This window comes from Coloeus monedula, assembly GCF_965178545.1.
Source record: "Coloeus monedula genome assembly, chromosome: 23".
NCBI lineage: Eukaryota > Metazoa > Chordata > Aves > Passeriformes > Corvidae > Coloeus > Coloeus monedula.
The window spans coordinates 5,769,143-5,784,219 of record NC_138803.1 but is presented as its reverse complement, the minus strand read 5'-3'; the positions used below and the strand labels follow the sequence as shown (position 1 = coordinate 5,784,219).

The 15,077-nt window shown below is 49.1% G+C and overlaps 2 protein-coding genes across 4 annotated transcripts in view; one reads left to right on the top strand and one right to left on the bottom strand.

Annotated features, from left to right (window-relative positions):
• Nucleotides 1–10,981, bottom strand: part of SRGAP2 (SLIT-ROBO Rho GTPase activating protein 2) — a 92,185-nt gene extending 81,204 nt beyond the window's left edge. For 2 of the 3 annotated variants that reach the window (XM_082296140.1, XM_082296141.1), the window contains exons 1-2: nt 10,944–10,981; nt 9,269–9,847 (exon numbers count right to left, since the gene is read on the bottom strand). In XM_082296140.1, the coding sequence (XP_082152266.1) occupies nt 9,269–9,335 (67 nt within the window). In that variant the 5' untranslated portion in view covers nt 9,336–9,847; nt 10,944–10,981. Of the gene's footprint in view, nt 1–9,268; nt 9,848–10,943 lie in introns of those variants that run through there. The other variant, XM_082296142.1, reaches the window with a different exon arrangement.
• A 472-nt stretch (nt 10,982–11,453) lies between these two features.
• FAM72A (family with sequence similarity 72 member A) lies at nt 11,454–14,818 on the top strand (the record flags this gene model as incomplete). Its single annotated transcript, XM_082296162.1, has 4 exons — nt 11,454–11,605; nt 12,498–12,575; nt 13,791–13,915; nt 14,724–14,818. 4 exons carry the CDS (start codon nt 11,454–11,456, stop codon nt 14,816–14,818), a joined length of 450 nt encoding a protein of 149 aa, XP_082152288.1.
• Between the last annotated feature and the right edge of the window lie 259 nt (nt 14,819–15,077).

Sequence of the window (15,077 nt, the reverse complement as noted above, 5' to 3'; positions counted from 1 at the left end):
AAAACAGCTCTGAGTTTCAGAGCAAAATAAAACAAAACCCCCAACAAAACCAAACCAAAACACTTCCTTCACTGCCAAAAGCTGTCACTGCTTTCAAGACATAAACGAAAGCTCTACCTGTAGGGATTTTCCAGAGGGGCCAGGGCCAGAATTTTTTCCTGATTTAAAACTGAAACCAAACTACCACCTGAGTTTCCACGGACACGTTTGGTGGGGAGCATTTTTAGCCAAGATTTCCAGGGAGAAAGTGTGAAAAGTGGAAATTAACGGATGCAAGGAGCCCTTCCCAGCTATATTCTATGAAGTTCACTGTGATGGGGGAAATAATTTGGCATAAAGCTGAAATTAAGATTAATTCCTTAAGTATGAAGACAATGGTTATAAATGTGTTTGGCATTAGACAACTGGCCTAAATAAAAAGTTCTCTCTTACACTTTTATGTAAATTAATTTATCATTACAGTCAGAAATTAATTATATAATGGAAGGTAACACCAGCATATGGATTGATGAAAGTTCAAACCAACCTCAGAGCAAACACAGGCAATCTGGATGGCATAAGGAGGGAGAAGAGGCAATTTAGCACCCAGCAATGAGCACTCACACACACACAGAGGAAATAAAATCAACACTCAAGGGGTCCAAAACTCCAAGGGGTGCTCAGCCCAAGTTCTGAGTTTATCCAACAACCCGGGTCAGCAGAGCTGAAATCTTTGCCAACACGAGTTCCCTGCTAAGGAACCTCACACAACTCAGCAGAGACAAAATTTTGACTTGCAAATAACCAGAACCCAGTAATGTCACAGCTCTGATGAACCTGGCTGAGCTCAGAATATTTAAGCCTCTCCCAGCATGTCTGTGGGTGCTGTCCATCCTCCCTTTTTCCCATTTTGTTTTTCATTTCTACAGCACAACTCACAAGTGCCGAAAAAAGAAAAGGCAAAAAAAGAAAAAGAAACAGAACAAGGAGTATCCAGAATTTTTAGACATTCCAGCTCCAGGGGGAAAACACCAGAGCACAATTTCATTCATAGCAAGTTGAGTTTCCATCCAAACATCATCAGTGTATCCTGTGACCTTTGCAGTGCTGCATTTCTCCCTCCCTTTTCCAGCTGCACACTTTAAAGCCGTTTACTGGCAGAGCCTTTTGTTCCTGTTTCAGCATCCTTCTGCAGCGCTGCATCCCTCCCCGTGGAGCTGGGACACACACGGGCACAAGGAGCACAAACACTGGTGGTTTACTGGTATTTTTTTAAAGGGGAGCTGGGATGAAGCCTCTTCCTCCTTCACCAGATGGAGAGAACACAGAAAAGTTAGGAAGGGTTACATTCATTAAAGAGACCAAAGCACAGCCAGGCTCCTTTCCAAAACCACTTCACAGGGATGCTCATTTATTCCATTTCTGAGTGACTGCTTATCAAACACTGGGGCAAAACCTCCACAGGCCTGCTCGGGGATCTGCACCTCCACACTCTGGTTTGTCATTGTCACTCATTCCTTCATCCCCTGCACAAATTAACAAAAATTGAGACTTTTTTTTTCCCCCCTCACAGCAACACCAGCTGCTTCATTTATGTGTTTTTCTGTCCTGGGCTTTCAGGCTCATGGGACTCATCAAAACACACGCATGATAATTTGCTTTATGGGTCACAGGTCTGAATTTACATCTACCAATAACCAAAATAATAAATAGATAAATAAATTTAAAAATAGATACCTAGATAAAACTTTGACAGTGGATTTGCCCAGTGCTCCTGTCAGGAAGGCAGCCCTGGCAGCAGGAAGGCATCTCAGCATCTTGGCAAATCCAAACAATTCCCTCATTCTGCTTTACAGGCACTTGATCCAGCTCTGCCTTCCAGGAAGGTGGAAGAGCACCAGCTTTCCAGCAAGCTTCATTTCCACTCAGGGATGGTTATTCACAGTGCCACCGACTGCTCAGGAGGAGTTCACTCCTCACAGCTGTGATTTCCCAGGAAAACACTTGAGACAGCTTCCTCTAGTCCTTCCCAGAAAACTGGGGTGGAAGAAGGAGAATTGTCACATGCCAGGGAGCCCCCACCAGCCACCAGCTGGCCGTGGTTGCCACAGCCCTGCCCAGACTGAGGAATTGTGTCTGGCTGATGAGTGGAAGTTTCTTAGACGCATAATCCTATCCCAAAAAATTCCCTATATTTTAATAACAAGCAGTGCTAATGAAATATGTGAATAACTCCTATTTTTTTTTCCCCTAAAAGCACAAAAATCACATAACATGTCTTTTGGTACCACATACTCAGAGCAGAAGAACAGCAAAAGCCCTGCTCCAAGGTGAACTTGCATGAAGAAAAGGATATTGTGGAATTTCCCACCTAAATTCCCAAATTTAGAGCATGCCCTGCAGTGGGCCTGGGCTGCTGGCCCAAGACACACTCAGGGACTCATTCCCAGGCAACAACTGTCGTTATTTTAAGGAGGTTCAATTTGCAAGCACTCCCCATCTATAAATTGCATCGTTCCATGGTTTCCTCCCTGCAGGAAAACCATCGTCCAATGACAGCGGTACAGAAACAAACCAAAAATCCTTCCCTGCTTGAACCAAGAGGCTCTTTCTGGAAAGCCCTATGATTTAAGAAAAAAAACAAAACAAAAAACCAAAACCAACCCAAAACCAATGTCAGATGTAGTAGCACCGCCCAGCTCACCCTGCTGCAGCACTTCAGGGCTGCAGATTAACATTTAGAGTTAATCTGGTTATTTGGCTCCTTCTCAAGAGTCAAAAAGGCAGGAGCTGCTCATGTGCCGCTCCCCTGGCCTAATTCAGCCCATTTCACACAAACCAATGTGAAGCATTGCTGGAAACACTTAAAGATCTAAGAATTTCTGTACCACATTTAGCAACACCTTCAGAGAAGCTACGATTAACTCTCAACTCAAAGCGAAACAACTGGGTCAGAAGATTTCGAGTTTAACAACAGCAAATAGTTACTTTGATGGCAAAAAATTAAAATGTTTTAAATGGTTCCAATCCATTTACAGCATCTACTTGGAAAAACACCAGTTGAGCTCCCTCACTTTACGTCCATACGGTTTGACTTTAAACACATCAAGAGTTTTGATGACCATTATCCAGGGATTTCACAGAAAGAACGCCCTGTTTTGTCTCCTGGAGTATTGCAATTTTGGAAGAAAGGGAGAGAAAGTAGAAATGGAGACTGCTCTCTACTGATGGAATTACTGCCAGGTCAAGACCCTTTCTCCCATTTTCTTCCACCTTTTATCCCGCAGCAAATCCCACAACTGCACTGGCACCCATTGCCTCCCAAACACTGACAGCATTCCAAGAGCAGGACACCCGTGATGTCATAGGAATTCTCAGAGAGAAACCATGAAATCTGTGAAAGTCATACCGAAAAATGAACTAAATAAAGTCCTGAGTAATGAATATCAACTGTGCATGGCAGAGCGAAAGCCATTCAAGGGAACATGTGTTTGAACATACTTTCCATCTCAACAAAGGTTCAGATTTTTCACTCTTCATAACGACAGCTGAAAAAAGTTCACCAGGCAGAGAGACTCTTCCAAGTAAATCCCCAAAATGGCCAAAAAAAAATTAGTAAGGATTTAAAAGCAAAAGAATAAAAGAGGATTCGAGCCTTTTAACTGACAGGAAAAGGGAAAGATACTAATTTGTAAGCTCACCACAAAGGAAATCACTTCGAGCTAAGGAAAAATGTCCTGTCCCTTAGCTGGGAGTCAGGGAAAACTGGCTGTTACCAGTAAACTTTTTATAGAATCCTACTGGAGTTACACTGGCAGTTCCTTCTGCTTTTGGAGCGAACTGAAGCACTTAAGAGGATGGAGTGGTCTGGTCAGCTTTGCTCTCCAGCCTTCCAACACCTGAAGAAACTGCAAAAGAGGGATTTTGGAGCTGGAAAGGAAGGAAGGCAGACTCTGCATTCTTCCACCTCTTTCCATCCTCATTAATAATCCATTAGCAGGAGCTGGACACAAAAACACAAACTATTGCTGGAACATCAAGGCAGTCTCCCAACGCCCCCTTCCCCCTTTCTGGCACCGAGGCTGCTTGGCTGGCCCAATCCAGCTCCAAAACTCAAGGGATTAGCACTATCAGGAACTGCAGAAAACCAGATGATTCCACAGCAATTCCAGAGCCGGAGTTTGGAGCAAGTCATTGTTGCAAACAAATGGAATCACTTACAGGCACAGAGCCGTGATTAACTGCAAAAACCCCTTAAAAGGTAGTTTTACATTTTAAATGGGAACGTTAATCCAACCCGTACAGAGTCAAAATATCAGAATTCAGGACTATTTCACTCAACCACACCGGGGTGAGTGGCTGAAAAGTCTCTTTACAGGGTTTATTAAAAACTCTGGGAATCCCCACCCAAGTGGTGCAAGGATCAGTCACAGTGTGCAGTGACCAACCCGGGAACCTGAACAGGAGATGAACACAAAAGAAGAATCAAATTTATATGTAACATCAACACCACAGAAAAATCCCAAAATGCACAGGTTCAGCAGTAAAATTCATGACCGTGATTTCAGCTGAGTGATCTAAAAATCTGAAGACAGTTCTGTAAAAAAAAGCAACAAATCCTGCAGCTATTGAGGGAAATGCCAATTTTTGGTCCAAATCATCACCAAAAGCATCACACTTCCCTTCCACCCCCCAAATTACAGCTGCTGACCCCGTCACAGCTACTTCTGCAATCTTTCACACCTAGAAGGGCTGGACCACTCCAGAGAGTTCACCAGGATTAAAAACTGCCAAGCATCCCTCAGGAAGATGGACCATACAAATGAGATTTCCACACAGCATTTAAAGCAAAAAATCACAATCAGATCAAACACACTCTCAGATGTTCAACCCAGAGAGGAAAAAGGGACTTATCCGAAATTTATCAGCCATTTTGGGGAGGTTTAAAGGAAAGTTTTAGACATTCCAGTAGCCCGAGTGTGATGGCAGCTGGGAGGTTGCCTGAAGTTGTTCTTATCAGGAATCTTCCCTTAGCAAAGACAAACTCAGCTCAGCAACCACGCAGCCACCTCTGGGCTCTGCTTGCTCCTGCTGTAAGTTACCTCATCCATTTGTCATATTTTTAGCACTTTTTGGGCTGGGCTGCAAGATCTGCAAGAGATGCATTTTAACCTTTGCTAGCGACTCCTCAAGGACAGAAGTGGTTTATGAGCCCTCGCTGAGTAAAAAAATGTCAGTATTAAATTTCTGCAGCTCAAACCATGGAGCTATTTACTGAAGCTTTATACAAACTAATTAAATATAAGGCTCTCGTGGGATACGAGGAGAAAGAAAAGGAGAATTAAGAGATAAATCACTGGCTTTTCTTTCCTCAGCAAGTGTACACTCCAATTTAATATATTAAACCAAAAAACAGCCCGGCAGTCCTTGCTCAAGCACACAGAGGCAGCATCCCAATCTCACATGGCACGCACTGCACAGCACAAATTAATTATCTCTGCCTTCCCACAACTTGCACAAAGGAATTGGGAGAGACAATCCAGACAAGGGGATGAGCTTGAGATATCAAAGGCTCCATATGGAGCCCACGGAACCTCACTTTGCAGCTTCACAGGGCTCCCAGTCCCTGTGGGCACACGGCCCGGGGAGGTATCAAAGCAGCGCTTCCCTCCCCTGCCGAACCCGGGCCGTCCTGGCAGGAGAATTCCCACTGCTTGACACGGAGCCATGCTGGAGTTTCCTCAGAAAGAGGCACTCCAAGGAGTCCCACGGGAAGAGCCCAGTAACTGTGGGACCCTCTCCAGGAGCAGAGAGGACAAACCATGGAACCAATGGAGAAAGACTCAAGGTCAGTGCAGGTGTTGGGGAAAATCAACGTGGGCGGGCACCTCTGGGGGTCAATTCCCTTCGGGAGAAGAGAGGGTTTGTAGCTGAGCCTCCAGATGCTGGAGGCCGTGGGATCACTGGGCAAATCCAGGTCACCCAGCACATCCTCTGGTGGTCAGTCAAAGAGTCAGACCAAGAACTCAAGGCTTTGTCCAGCCTGGTTCCAGCCACGTCCACAGATGCACAGCCTGACCTCAGCCACAGTGGACAGGTCACCAGGAAGGAACCTCTCGTTCCCTCCACGCCCCCTGACCGCTGCACAGCAACTTTGGTTAAAAGTCTTCAACTCCAGAAAGCATTTCATTCAAGTGTTGATCTCCCCACACATACAAACCACAGGAAGAGCCAATTCCAAGCCAAAAGAGGCAGAGATGTGGCTGCTGGGAGACAACAAACACCTAAAGCTCGTGGTTAAGGAGAAGAAAAGGTTTCATTCATCCACGCCCCATCCCTGGAAGTGCCCAAGGCCAGGCTGGACAGGGCTTGGAGCAACCTGGGATAGTGAAAGGTGTCCCTGCCCATGAGCTGAGCTTTAAGGTCCCTCCCAACCCAAACCATTCCATGATCCTTTGCCCTGCTACCCCTTTTTCAATAAAAAACACCAAGCTCATTCAGCAACAGAAAATCAAAAATTTTGCATAGCGATGATCTATTAATCAAGCCATTCTTTAAATGGTTTCTGATTAACCACTTAAGGCTATTAAATTTTTAAACAAAGCTCCATCATTCCATTAGCAATCATTTAAAGTGCTTAAGGAGGTGTTTGTGGATTAAGGGTTTTAAACGAAGCCTCTAAACACAGCTCCCAGCACAGAGCCAGGACAGAGGGAAGCAAAAAAAACGCCCTAAGTTTCTAAATGCCAGCAAAAAATATCCGAGTTTTCTCATCAGAGAAGCAGATGCCACCTCACAATTCGTGCAGCACTCCCAACACGTGATTCACCTCACCCCCACAAGCACTGCTCCACTTCCCAACACCGGGAAAAGATATCAAACAGCCTCCACCAGAGCTAACAGCATTTCCACGCCGTTCCCACAATCAAGGGCAGAATTTGACCAGGACACCAGAATCTTCCTGGAAGGACCTTGGTATGTTTGGTGACGAGGCAGCATCACCACAGCTGTGCATTGCAGTGGATTTAGCCCATCTCATCTTGCCACTGTGATGGAGAGACGAGCACATCCCTGGAATTACAGGTGAGATGTTCCCTAAGGAATCACAGCACTATCCAGCTCGGAACTGAGGTATCTGTGGGATGTTAAGCAAGATTTGTGGTGTTTTAAAAGGAGTAAAGTCTCCCCCCAAAGCTGGTACCTAAAGGCAGGGCAAGAACGATCCCCACTGTCAAAGCAGCTCCTGAAAAGTCGATGCCAGGTGGAAAAGGAAAGCTCCCCCTCTGAAATAAAGGAGGGGATGTGGGACAGGGTGGTTACAGGACTGTCCTGTGCACTTCTGAGCTGTCTGGTCCCTCTACACCTCCCTCCCAAGGAGCACAGGAGATGGATCAGCACCTCCTTCCCCACTCCTGCGGTCCCTGCGCTGGGAGAGGGACGAGCATCCCGAGGCGAACTCGTCGCTGCCCTCACCACTAATTCAGGAAGGAAACCCCCTTCTCCCAGCTCCTCCTGATCCCTTCACACACTTCCGGCCTCCTTAACTTCCCATATCTAAGAGAGCAACATTTTATAAGGCCAAAAAAACCATAAACCCATGTGCCACTATTGCGATCCACTTTTGGGAGCACATTTCCAGGTGAATTGACAGCCCTTTGCACAAGCACCTCCAGAGATGAACTGAGTCCTGGCAGCTACAAGGAAGGCTCCTTCCCATTTTCCCCATTTTCCTGGTCTCTTGCCTGAAAAGGAAGGGAAAGATTTCTAATTCATGCGAGAGCTGAGAGGTGAGAGGATGCGCTTTGCTAATTCTAAAGCCTCGCTTCCGTATTATTCCCAAATATTGTGACTGCGAGCTCGGATCTATCACGCTCATTTTGATGGGGTAAATAATGAAAGAACCTACAAGCCTCTAATTTTACACTGACTGCAATTCCCAGTTCCAAAGACAGCTCGAAAACAGGAATAGAAACTAAACCAGTAAAAGAGAAACACGCCCTTCTCCATTTCTAACTTTAAGAACCTCAAAATTTAAAAAAAAAATAATCAAGATAAACTCTTACACAGCTTCATATTTGCTCAAATAAGCATTTTTCAACATAAATACCCAAACTGCTTCTAGGTCCAGGGCACTGGGGTCAGTGTAGGACATGTCTTGTAGGACAACATGTTCTAATGATTTGCAACCAACAAGCAGCCCCCCCTTCCCCAGCAGGAAAAATAACCGAGCACCTAATTGCAAAACAATATCTTAATTGTCAATTTTAATCTAGGTTTCCTACTCAGATTTAAATCTGGCTTTCTTTTTTTCAAATTGCATTGATTTAACTCAATCAACCCTGCCCGAAGGCCATCTTTCCTGCCTGCTCTGAGCATACCAAGCAAGTTTTAACCAATTAGATAAATCACTGAATCTCGTAACTTCCTAGCAGCGACGTATCACGCCATGCACAAGCCCTAATTATTCTTTTAAATGCATATTATCCTGAAAACTTCACAAAAATAAGCAGCTCAGGGGGGCATTTCACCATCTTTTATCTTTTTTTAACCTAGGGCACATGATGGCCTGAAACCCAGCCAGCTGAATTCTGCAGAGGACTTGCATGGTCATTGCAAAAGGTGCTGTTTAAACCCATTGATTATTCCCTGGGATGATGGGAATAACGCTGCTGCACGAGTTTTATTCATTGCTAAGTGTGCGCATTTCTGTGTGTGTGTACACCCACACCCACACCGCAGCCTCGAGGTGTTACACTCCAGCACGGCAAGGAAAAGCAGGCAGGGAATATTATGGACTCACCCCGAGCGAAATCCTGAATAATGGAAGTTTCTAGCACAAACAGCTTCCCAGGGACCCTCGAGCACAGTCCCCCATCAGCAGCAGTGGAAATATGCTCCTCTGACACTGCACAGATTGTTCAAAGATTCCCATGACAGGCAGAGGATTAAAAAGCAATTCCCTGCCTCTCGTATTTCACATGCAAAGCCGCCTTTCAGAACGGCAGGCAGGAAAATATGGATCTCCCCGAACTCAAAAACGTGTGTATTCCCTAAAAAGCCCCCGCTGTGGTACCTTAAAAAGGGCAACACCAAAGCAGGAACTACCCCATAGGGACGAGACACGGCGCTGCAAACCCGACCCAGCTTTGTATTACGAAAAAAGCCCTGCAAATTCCAGGCAATCTGCAAATGATTTCCCTCTTCCCCACCCAAACATCCACTGCAAACTCCTACAATTGCGAGCCAGGCTTGCGATAGCCGAAGGGGTGGAAATAAAACCATTCCTTACCTTTAACTTGAGTGTCATATTCGGCTATGATCTCCTTATCCTTTTTGAATTTTGCTGGCGACGTCATGTTTTCTTTTCCAAAAAGCTGAATAACCTCGAAAGAGATCCACCAGAACACGAGCTATAAAGGCAATTTTCGCTCCTCTCAGCACGATGCCTTGGCTTTCTGCTCGTCCTTCCCTCCCCCCCGCAAAAAGGGAAAAAAATAAAAAAATCAGTCCATGGAGAGAGGGTGTGAGAGGGAGCACAGCAGCAGGAAAATGCAGATGTTGAGATCAGCGGATGGAAGAGGCAGCAGTTTTGTCTCCCTGCACCAAATCCTTGAGCAGCAGCATCAGCCTAGCGAGATCCTGCAGCCCCCAAAGGCTCTTCCTGATCCTTAATAGCACAGCCGGGGAGTGGAAGTCCTTCCGCACATGTTTTATGTGGGTTTGGTTTGCCCTTTTTTTTTTTTTTCCCTCTTCTCTTTTTTTTTTTTTTTAAATTTCTTTCTTTTAATGGGCTCAGAGATGATGCAAATCAAATCCCAAACGAGAGCAGCAGCAGAGGAGAAGCAGCCGTTTGCTTTGGTTTGCTTGCCTGCAAATACAAGAAATAATAACAATAATAAATATATATTTAGAAAATTACAGCTCGCAGCCCAAACCTGTGATGGGAAGCAAAGCTGCCCTGACACCCTGACATTGCAAATCGTCCTTTGAGCAGCGGCAGCGTGAGGTTCCAACTGCAGCCCGGCCAGGTGACCGAGGGAACACGCCTACAACGGGGGACCCGGGCGATGGTCTGGGCACAGCGGCTCCTTTGGGATGCGGCTCCCGGGGACAATTTGGGGTGCAGGTCCCGAGGAACCGGGGGGAATTCAGGGAGCGAGTCCCGGGGGGTGATTTGGGGTGCGGCTCCCGGGGGAACGGGGGATGGTTTGGGAAGCAGGGGGCTCCTCTAGGATGCAGCTCCCGGGAGAGCTCGGGTTAACTTGGGGTGCGGGTTCCGGCGGAGAATTTCGGGACCGGGTCCCGGGGGGTGCGGAGGCTGTTCGGAGAGCGGCTCCCGGGCGAACGGGGCTCCTTTGGGAAGCGGGAGCTCCTTGGGGAGCGGCTCCCGGGGATGTGGGGGCTCCTCGGGTTGCGGGGCTCCCCCGGGACGCGGCTCCCGCAGCATCCCCCGCTGACCGCGGGCTCGGCCCCACCGGCGGCCGCCCCGCAGCCCCGGGCACACCGGGCGCGCCCCCGCCGGGCGGCTCCGCCCGCAGCTTCTCCCTCTTCGGGGTTTTTTTGGGGGTGATTTAGGGTTTCTTCCAGGGCCCGCTGCGCTGTGCGGGGCGGGACACAACTTTTCCGCCGCCTTTTCTTCTCAATTGGTATTTTTTCCCCCTTTTTTGGGGAGTGGGGAAGGAGGGAGGGCGCGCTGCTGCAGCCCCCCGCGGAAGATGCGCGTAGGGGAGGAAGAAATAAATAAACACGGCACCCACCGGATCCGCATCCCGCCCGGGAAGAACAATGCGAGCGGCGGGGAGAGGAAGCGTGGGGGGGTCCCGGGGGGGGGGGGGCCGGGGCTGGGGGGACGCGGCTCGGGGTGCCGGGGAGGCAGCGGGGCCGGCGGCGGAGGGCTGCTCGCGGCCCGCCGGGGGGGGTGGCACGGGAGGGCCGGGGGTCGGGCGGGCGGCCGGGGCGATTACCTGGGCGCTGCGGAGCCGCCTCCCGCAGCCGGGCGTCCTCCGGCCGCTGGCGCCCGCCGCCCGGTCCCCCGCACCGGCCCGCCACCGCCCCGCCCCGCCCAGCGCCTCGGCCAATGGGCGCGGCGCGCTGGGCATGAGCGACGGGCATCACAACCAATCAGACAGCGCCGTCCCCAAGATGAGCCCGCCCCCTCTTCCCGCCGCTTGGCGCCCGTGGCACCGCCCCGCCGGCCGAGAGCGGCGCAGGGGCGGGGCGAAGGTGTGAGTGACAGCCGGTGTGAGCAGTAGAAGCGAGGCGGGGCGCGCCTTGTTACCAATAGCCAGACGGGAGGGGTGGAGCCACCGGGTTTTTCAATGGTGGTGGGCGTGGCCTGCGGCGCCCAATGGGAGGGCGCGGTCGGGAATTCAAACTGACAGGTGGGAGCGTGGCCGTTGGCGCCGGAGCGGAACGGGACCGGCACCGGATCGGGACGGGACCGGGACAGGATCGGGAGCGGGGTCCCACCCGCCATGTCCTCCAGCGGCTGCACCTTCGAGGACCGGTGCGTGAGCGTGCTGTGCTGCCGGTTCTGCCGGCAGGTGCTGAGCTCGCGGGGCATGCAGGCGGTGCTGCTGGCGGACACCGACACCGACCTCTACTCCACCGACATCCCGCCCTCGGGGTAAGCGCCGGGAAGGGGAGAAAGGGTGTGTCGCACCGGGGGTCGGGGTACTGTCAGCGCCGGGGGGCACGGCCGAGCGGGGTGACACGGCTGGAGGGTTCTCAGCATCACTCCAAACCCCGCTGTCACCGGGAAAGCAGCCCCACAAAACACAAGGGTTCACCCCATCCCTACATCTCCATCCCTACATCCAGGCGGGATGGCAAAGAGCGAGGCTGTCCCGCGCAGGGCAAATCCAAACCCCAATTTCATCCATCCGTAGGGATGGCACCGGCTCAGCGGCCACGGGAAGCTCCTCCCGCTCCTTTGCGAAGCGAAGATTAGAATTTGAAATAAAGACCCGCAAACAGAACAAACCTGATCTGTCACTGCTGCCAGGACTCTCCCCCAAGTCGGCTCTCTGCTGCTTTCCCATAGCGAGATTTGAATAGTAAGGAAATCAGATTGTGAAATGACATGGTAATCAGAAAGTATGGGTTGGAGAGGAGATAAGGAATCAAAGGTTTGGATTTAAACATCACAGCCTCTAAGGTATTGTTCTGTTTCTGAGCTGGGATTTGGCAGGAACTGGGGCGATGTCTGTAATCGGGGATCTGACTGACAGTGCCACACTGAGCCTGAGAGCCTCTGAGTACCAAGGGAAGCTCTGCTCTTTTGGGCTATTTTAAGAGGATTTTTGATACTCGTGCGATGCCACGTGGGTCTCTTTTTAAAGTTTCCGTATGAGTACGGCTGATAGTCAAAAGGAAAATGGCACCGTGTGGCCTCGGGAAGTTTAAACCACACAGGACCAATGGCAGCATCACTTTGTAGTGACTTCAGACCGGTGTTATTGTAACACTGCAGTTGTAATCGCAGCAGCTCTAAACTTCTGTGAATTTCCTTCCTCCAGAACTGTTGATTTCATCGGAAGCTGCTACTTCACTGAAATCTGCAAATGCAAGCTGAAGAACATCGCCTGTCTGAAGTGGTGAGGACACAAGTGGTGACACCGACGTGTCCCAGCCCTGTTTCGCCTCCTCGCCCTCACCTCCCGCAGCGCAGGAGTTACAGGACGAGCGAACAGATTGCGTTCTCTGCTGCAGGTTTAATGCTGCTGGGGAGAAACTCAGCCCACCGCTCCTGGGCAAGGCTGCCAGGGTATTTCTGTGCGAGTCCCCAGCGGAAATGTGACAACCTTGTCAGGAGGCTGAGTCTCTGGGAAAGCTTGTGTGCCACCTGCCTGATTAAATGTCTGCCTCAACACTCAGAGAGCTCTGTGAATAAGGCCCCAGCAAGCAGCAGTTACTCATATTCTAATTAATAGAACATCCTCTTGGCAGATCGAGTTGTTGGGAGCAGATGGAACATGCTGTCGCTAAAGTTCTTGGAGTTCTTTTATCCTCCTTATTAATGCCTGATATTTAAGGGTGAAAACAACAACTCTCAAATAGCTCACAGTTATCTGAGAGAATTCTTTCAGCTCCGTAATCACGATTTTTACCTTTCTCAGATTTGAACAATGGGGGGTTGTGATAGGGACACAATATTTTGGTTTTTAGACAGAAGCAGAGAAACAGAAGTATCTCATTGGAACACATGGAAAAATGGTTGTTATGGTTTTGATCTAGGAGAGTTGATAAGGCTTCAATAATCTGGCCCAGAGCAGCTGTGGCTGCCCCATCCCTGAAGTGTCCACGGCCAGGTTGGAGCAGCCTGGGACAGTGGAAGGTGTCCCTGCCCATGGCAGGGGTGGGATTGGATGGGCTTTAAGGTCCCTTCCAACCCAAACCATTCCATAATTCTCAGTCCCATTACTCCTGCTGCTGGTACCCTCCCGTGCACGGTGCTTGTGTACAGGGGGATTTTGGGTGTGATGGACTTCTTTGCTGGTTGGAATCACTGGCCTTCTGAAGGAAAATAAATAAAGAAATCCACCAGCATCTGTTGGTATGTAAACTAATCTGGGTTACACAATTCAGGTTACTAAACGCTTTATGTGCCAAAGATCTGAAACTCAGATATTCCGTAACTCCTGACAGCTGTCCCCTAAATATTTAAGATACTTGTTTAACCCTGTTCCCTTAACCCTATCAAAACCAGTGCATTACATAATGGTCTGGCACTGGGGCTATTTAATCAGAGCCGGAAAAAGCCACCAACACCCAGCTTTTCCCCAGGCTCATTATTCCCCTTGCCTTTCCAGTGGGAACGTTGTTGGCTACCACGTGATTTGTCCCTGCAAGCCCTGCCTGCTGTCCTGCAACAACGGCCACTTCTGGATGTTCCACAGCCAGGCAGTGTTTGGCATCAACAGGCTCGACCCTTCTGGTGAGGGACAAGTTTGTTTCCTTCCCTTTCCCTTCCCTGAAACCCTGATTCCCGATCCTAACGAGGCATCCCAATATAGCCCAAGCATATGGAGGGAGGCTGGCATATGGAGGGACGAGGAAGTGCTGCTGATCTAGAAAACCACTCGGGGGGAGGCAGTTGTAAAAGAGAATTTCGGCGTAAATTGATCTTACCCTCTCCCCTCTGTGGACAGGAGTCAGGATTTTCTGCAGCAAGACCACCACCAGTATAAACACGGGTTTATTTATAGTGCTGGGGGTGGCTTCACTGGGCTGTCAGGCAGCTGTCCAGAGGCATCTCTTTTTTTGGGTGAGTCACGTTGTCACTTTGACCCTCCCTAAGTGAGTCCTCCTTAGCTGGACTTGCATCCTGGTGGGATGGATGCCAAGTGTCTGGCAGGGCTGGAGCCCTCAGGAATGCACAGCTCCCTGATAAATCCCCAGGGCAACTCCCTGCCCAAACCTTGCAGTGTCACCTGTGCCTCGGGTCGATGCTGCTCACAAATAAATCAGCCAGGAGGGGCTTATCAATAGCTGCCTGAATTGGTTATCTAAATACTTCTGTGGGCGGGGATTTATCCTCTGAATAGGGCTGAAAAAAATAAGCAACAACACTCCCAAGATCACTTTGAAGAAGACAGAAAATAGATTTATTCATCATGAACGTGACTTCCCGGGTTTTGCAAGGATTATTTTCTCTCACAATAGACAGTTGTGCAACTTAAATATAAGGTCACAATCCAAAAATACCTTTTTTTCACCCCCCTCTTTTGTCTCCTCCCCACCAGGTGTGAATGTATTGCTCTGGGGCAACTTGCCAGATCTGGAGGAAAGCACAGAAGAAGACACGTCCTGCACCTCTGAGGAGGAGTACATCAGATAAACGTTACCTGCAGGATCGTCCCTCCACTTGTGGCCTGGCTGTTTGGTTTGGATTTATTTAATTTCACCTGGTGGCCTGTCGGATCTTAAACAACAGAAAAAAACAGGAAATCTGGAAAACAATCCCTAAAAATCTTCTCTTTCGCTGTAGCCTTCCTTGGACTCCTGAATCTGCCTGGTGTGTATCCCCTGAGCAGAGATGCACCTTGGAAATGCAAACACAAAGTGCATTTGCTGAGTTCTATTTTGCTTTTCATTCT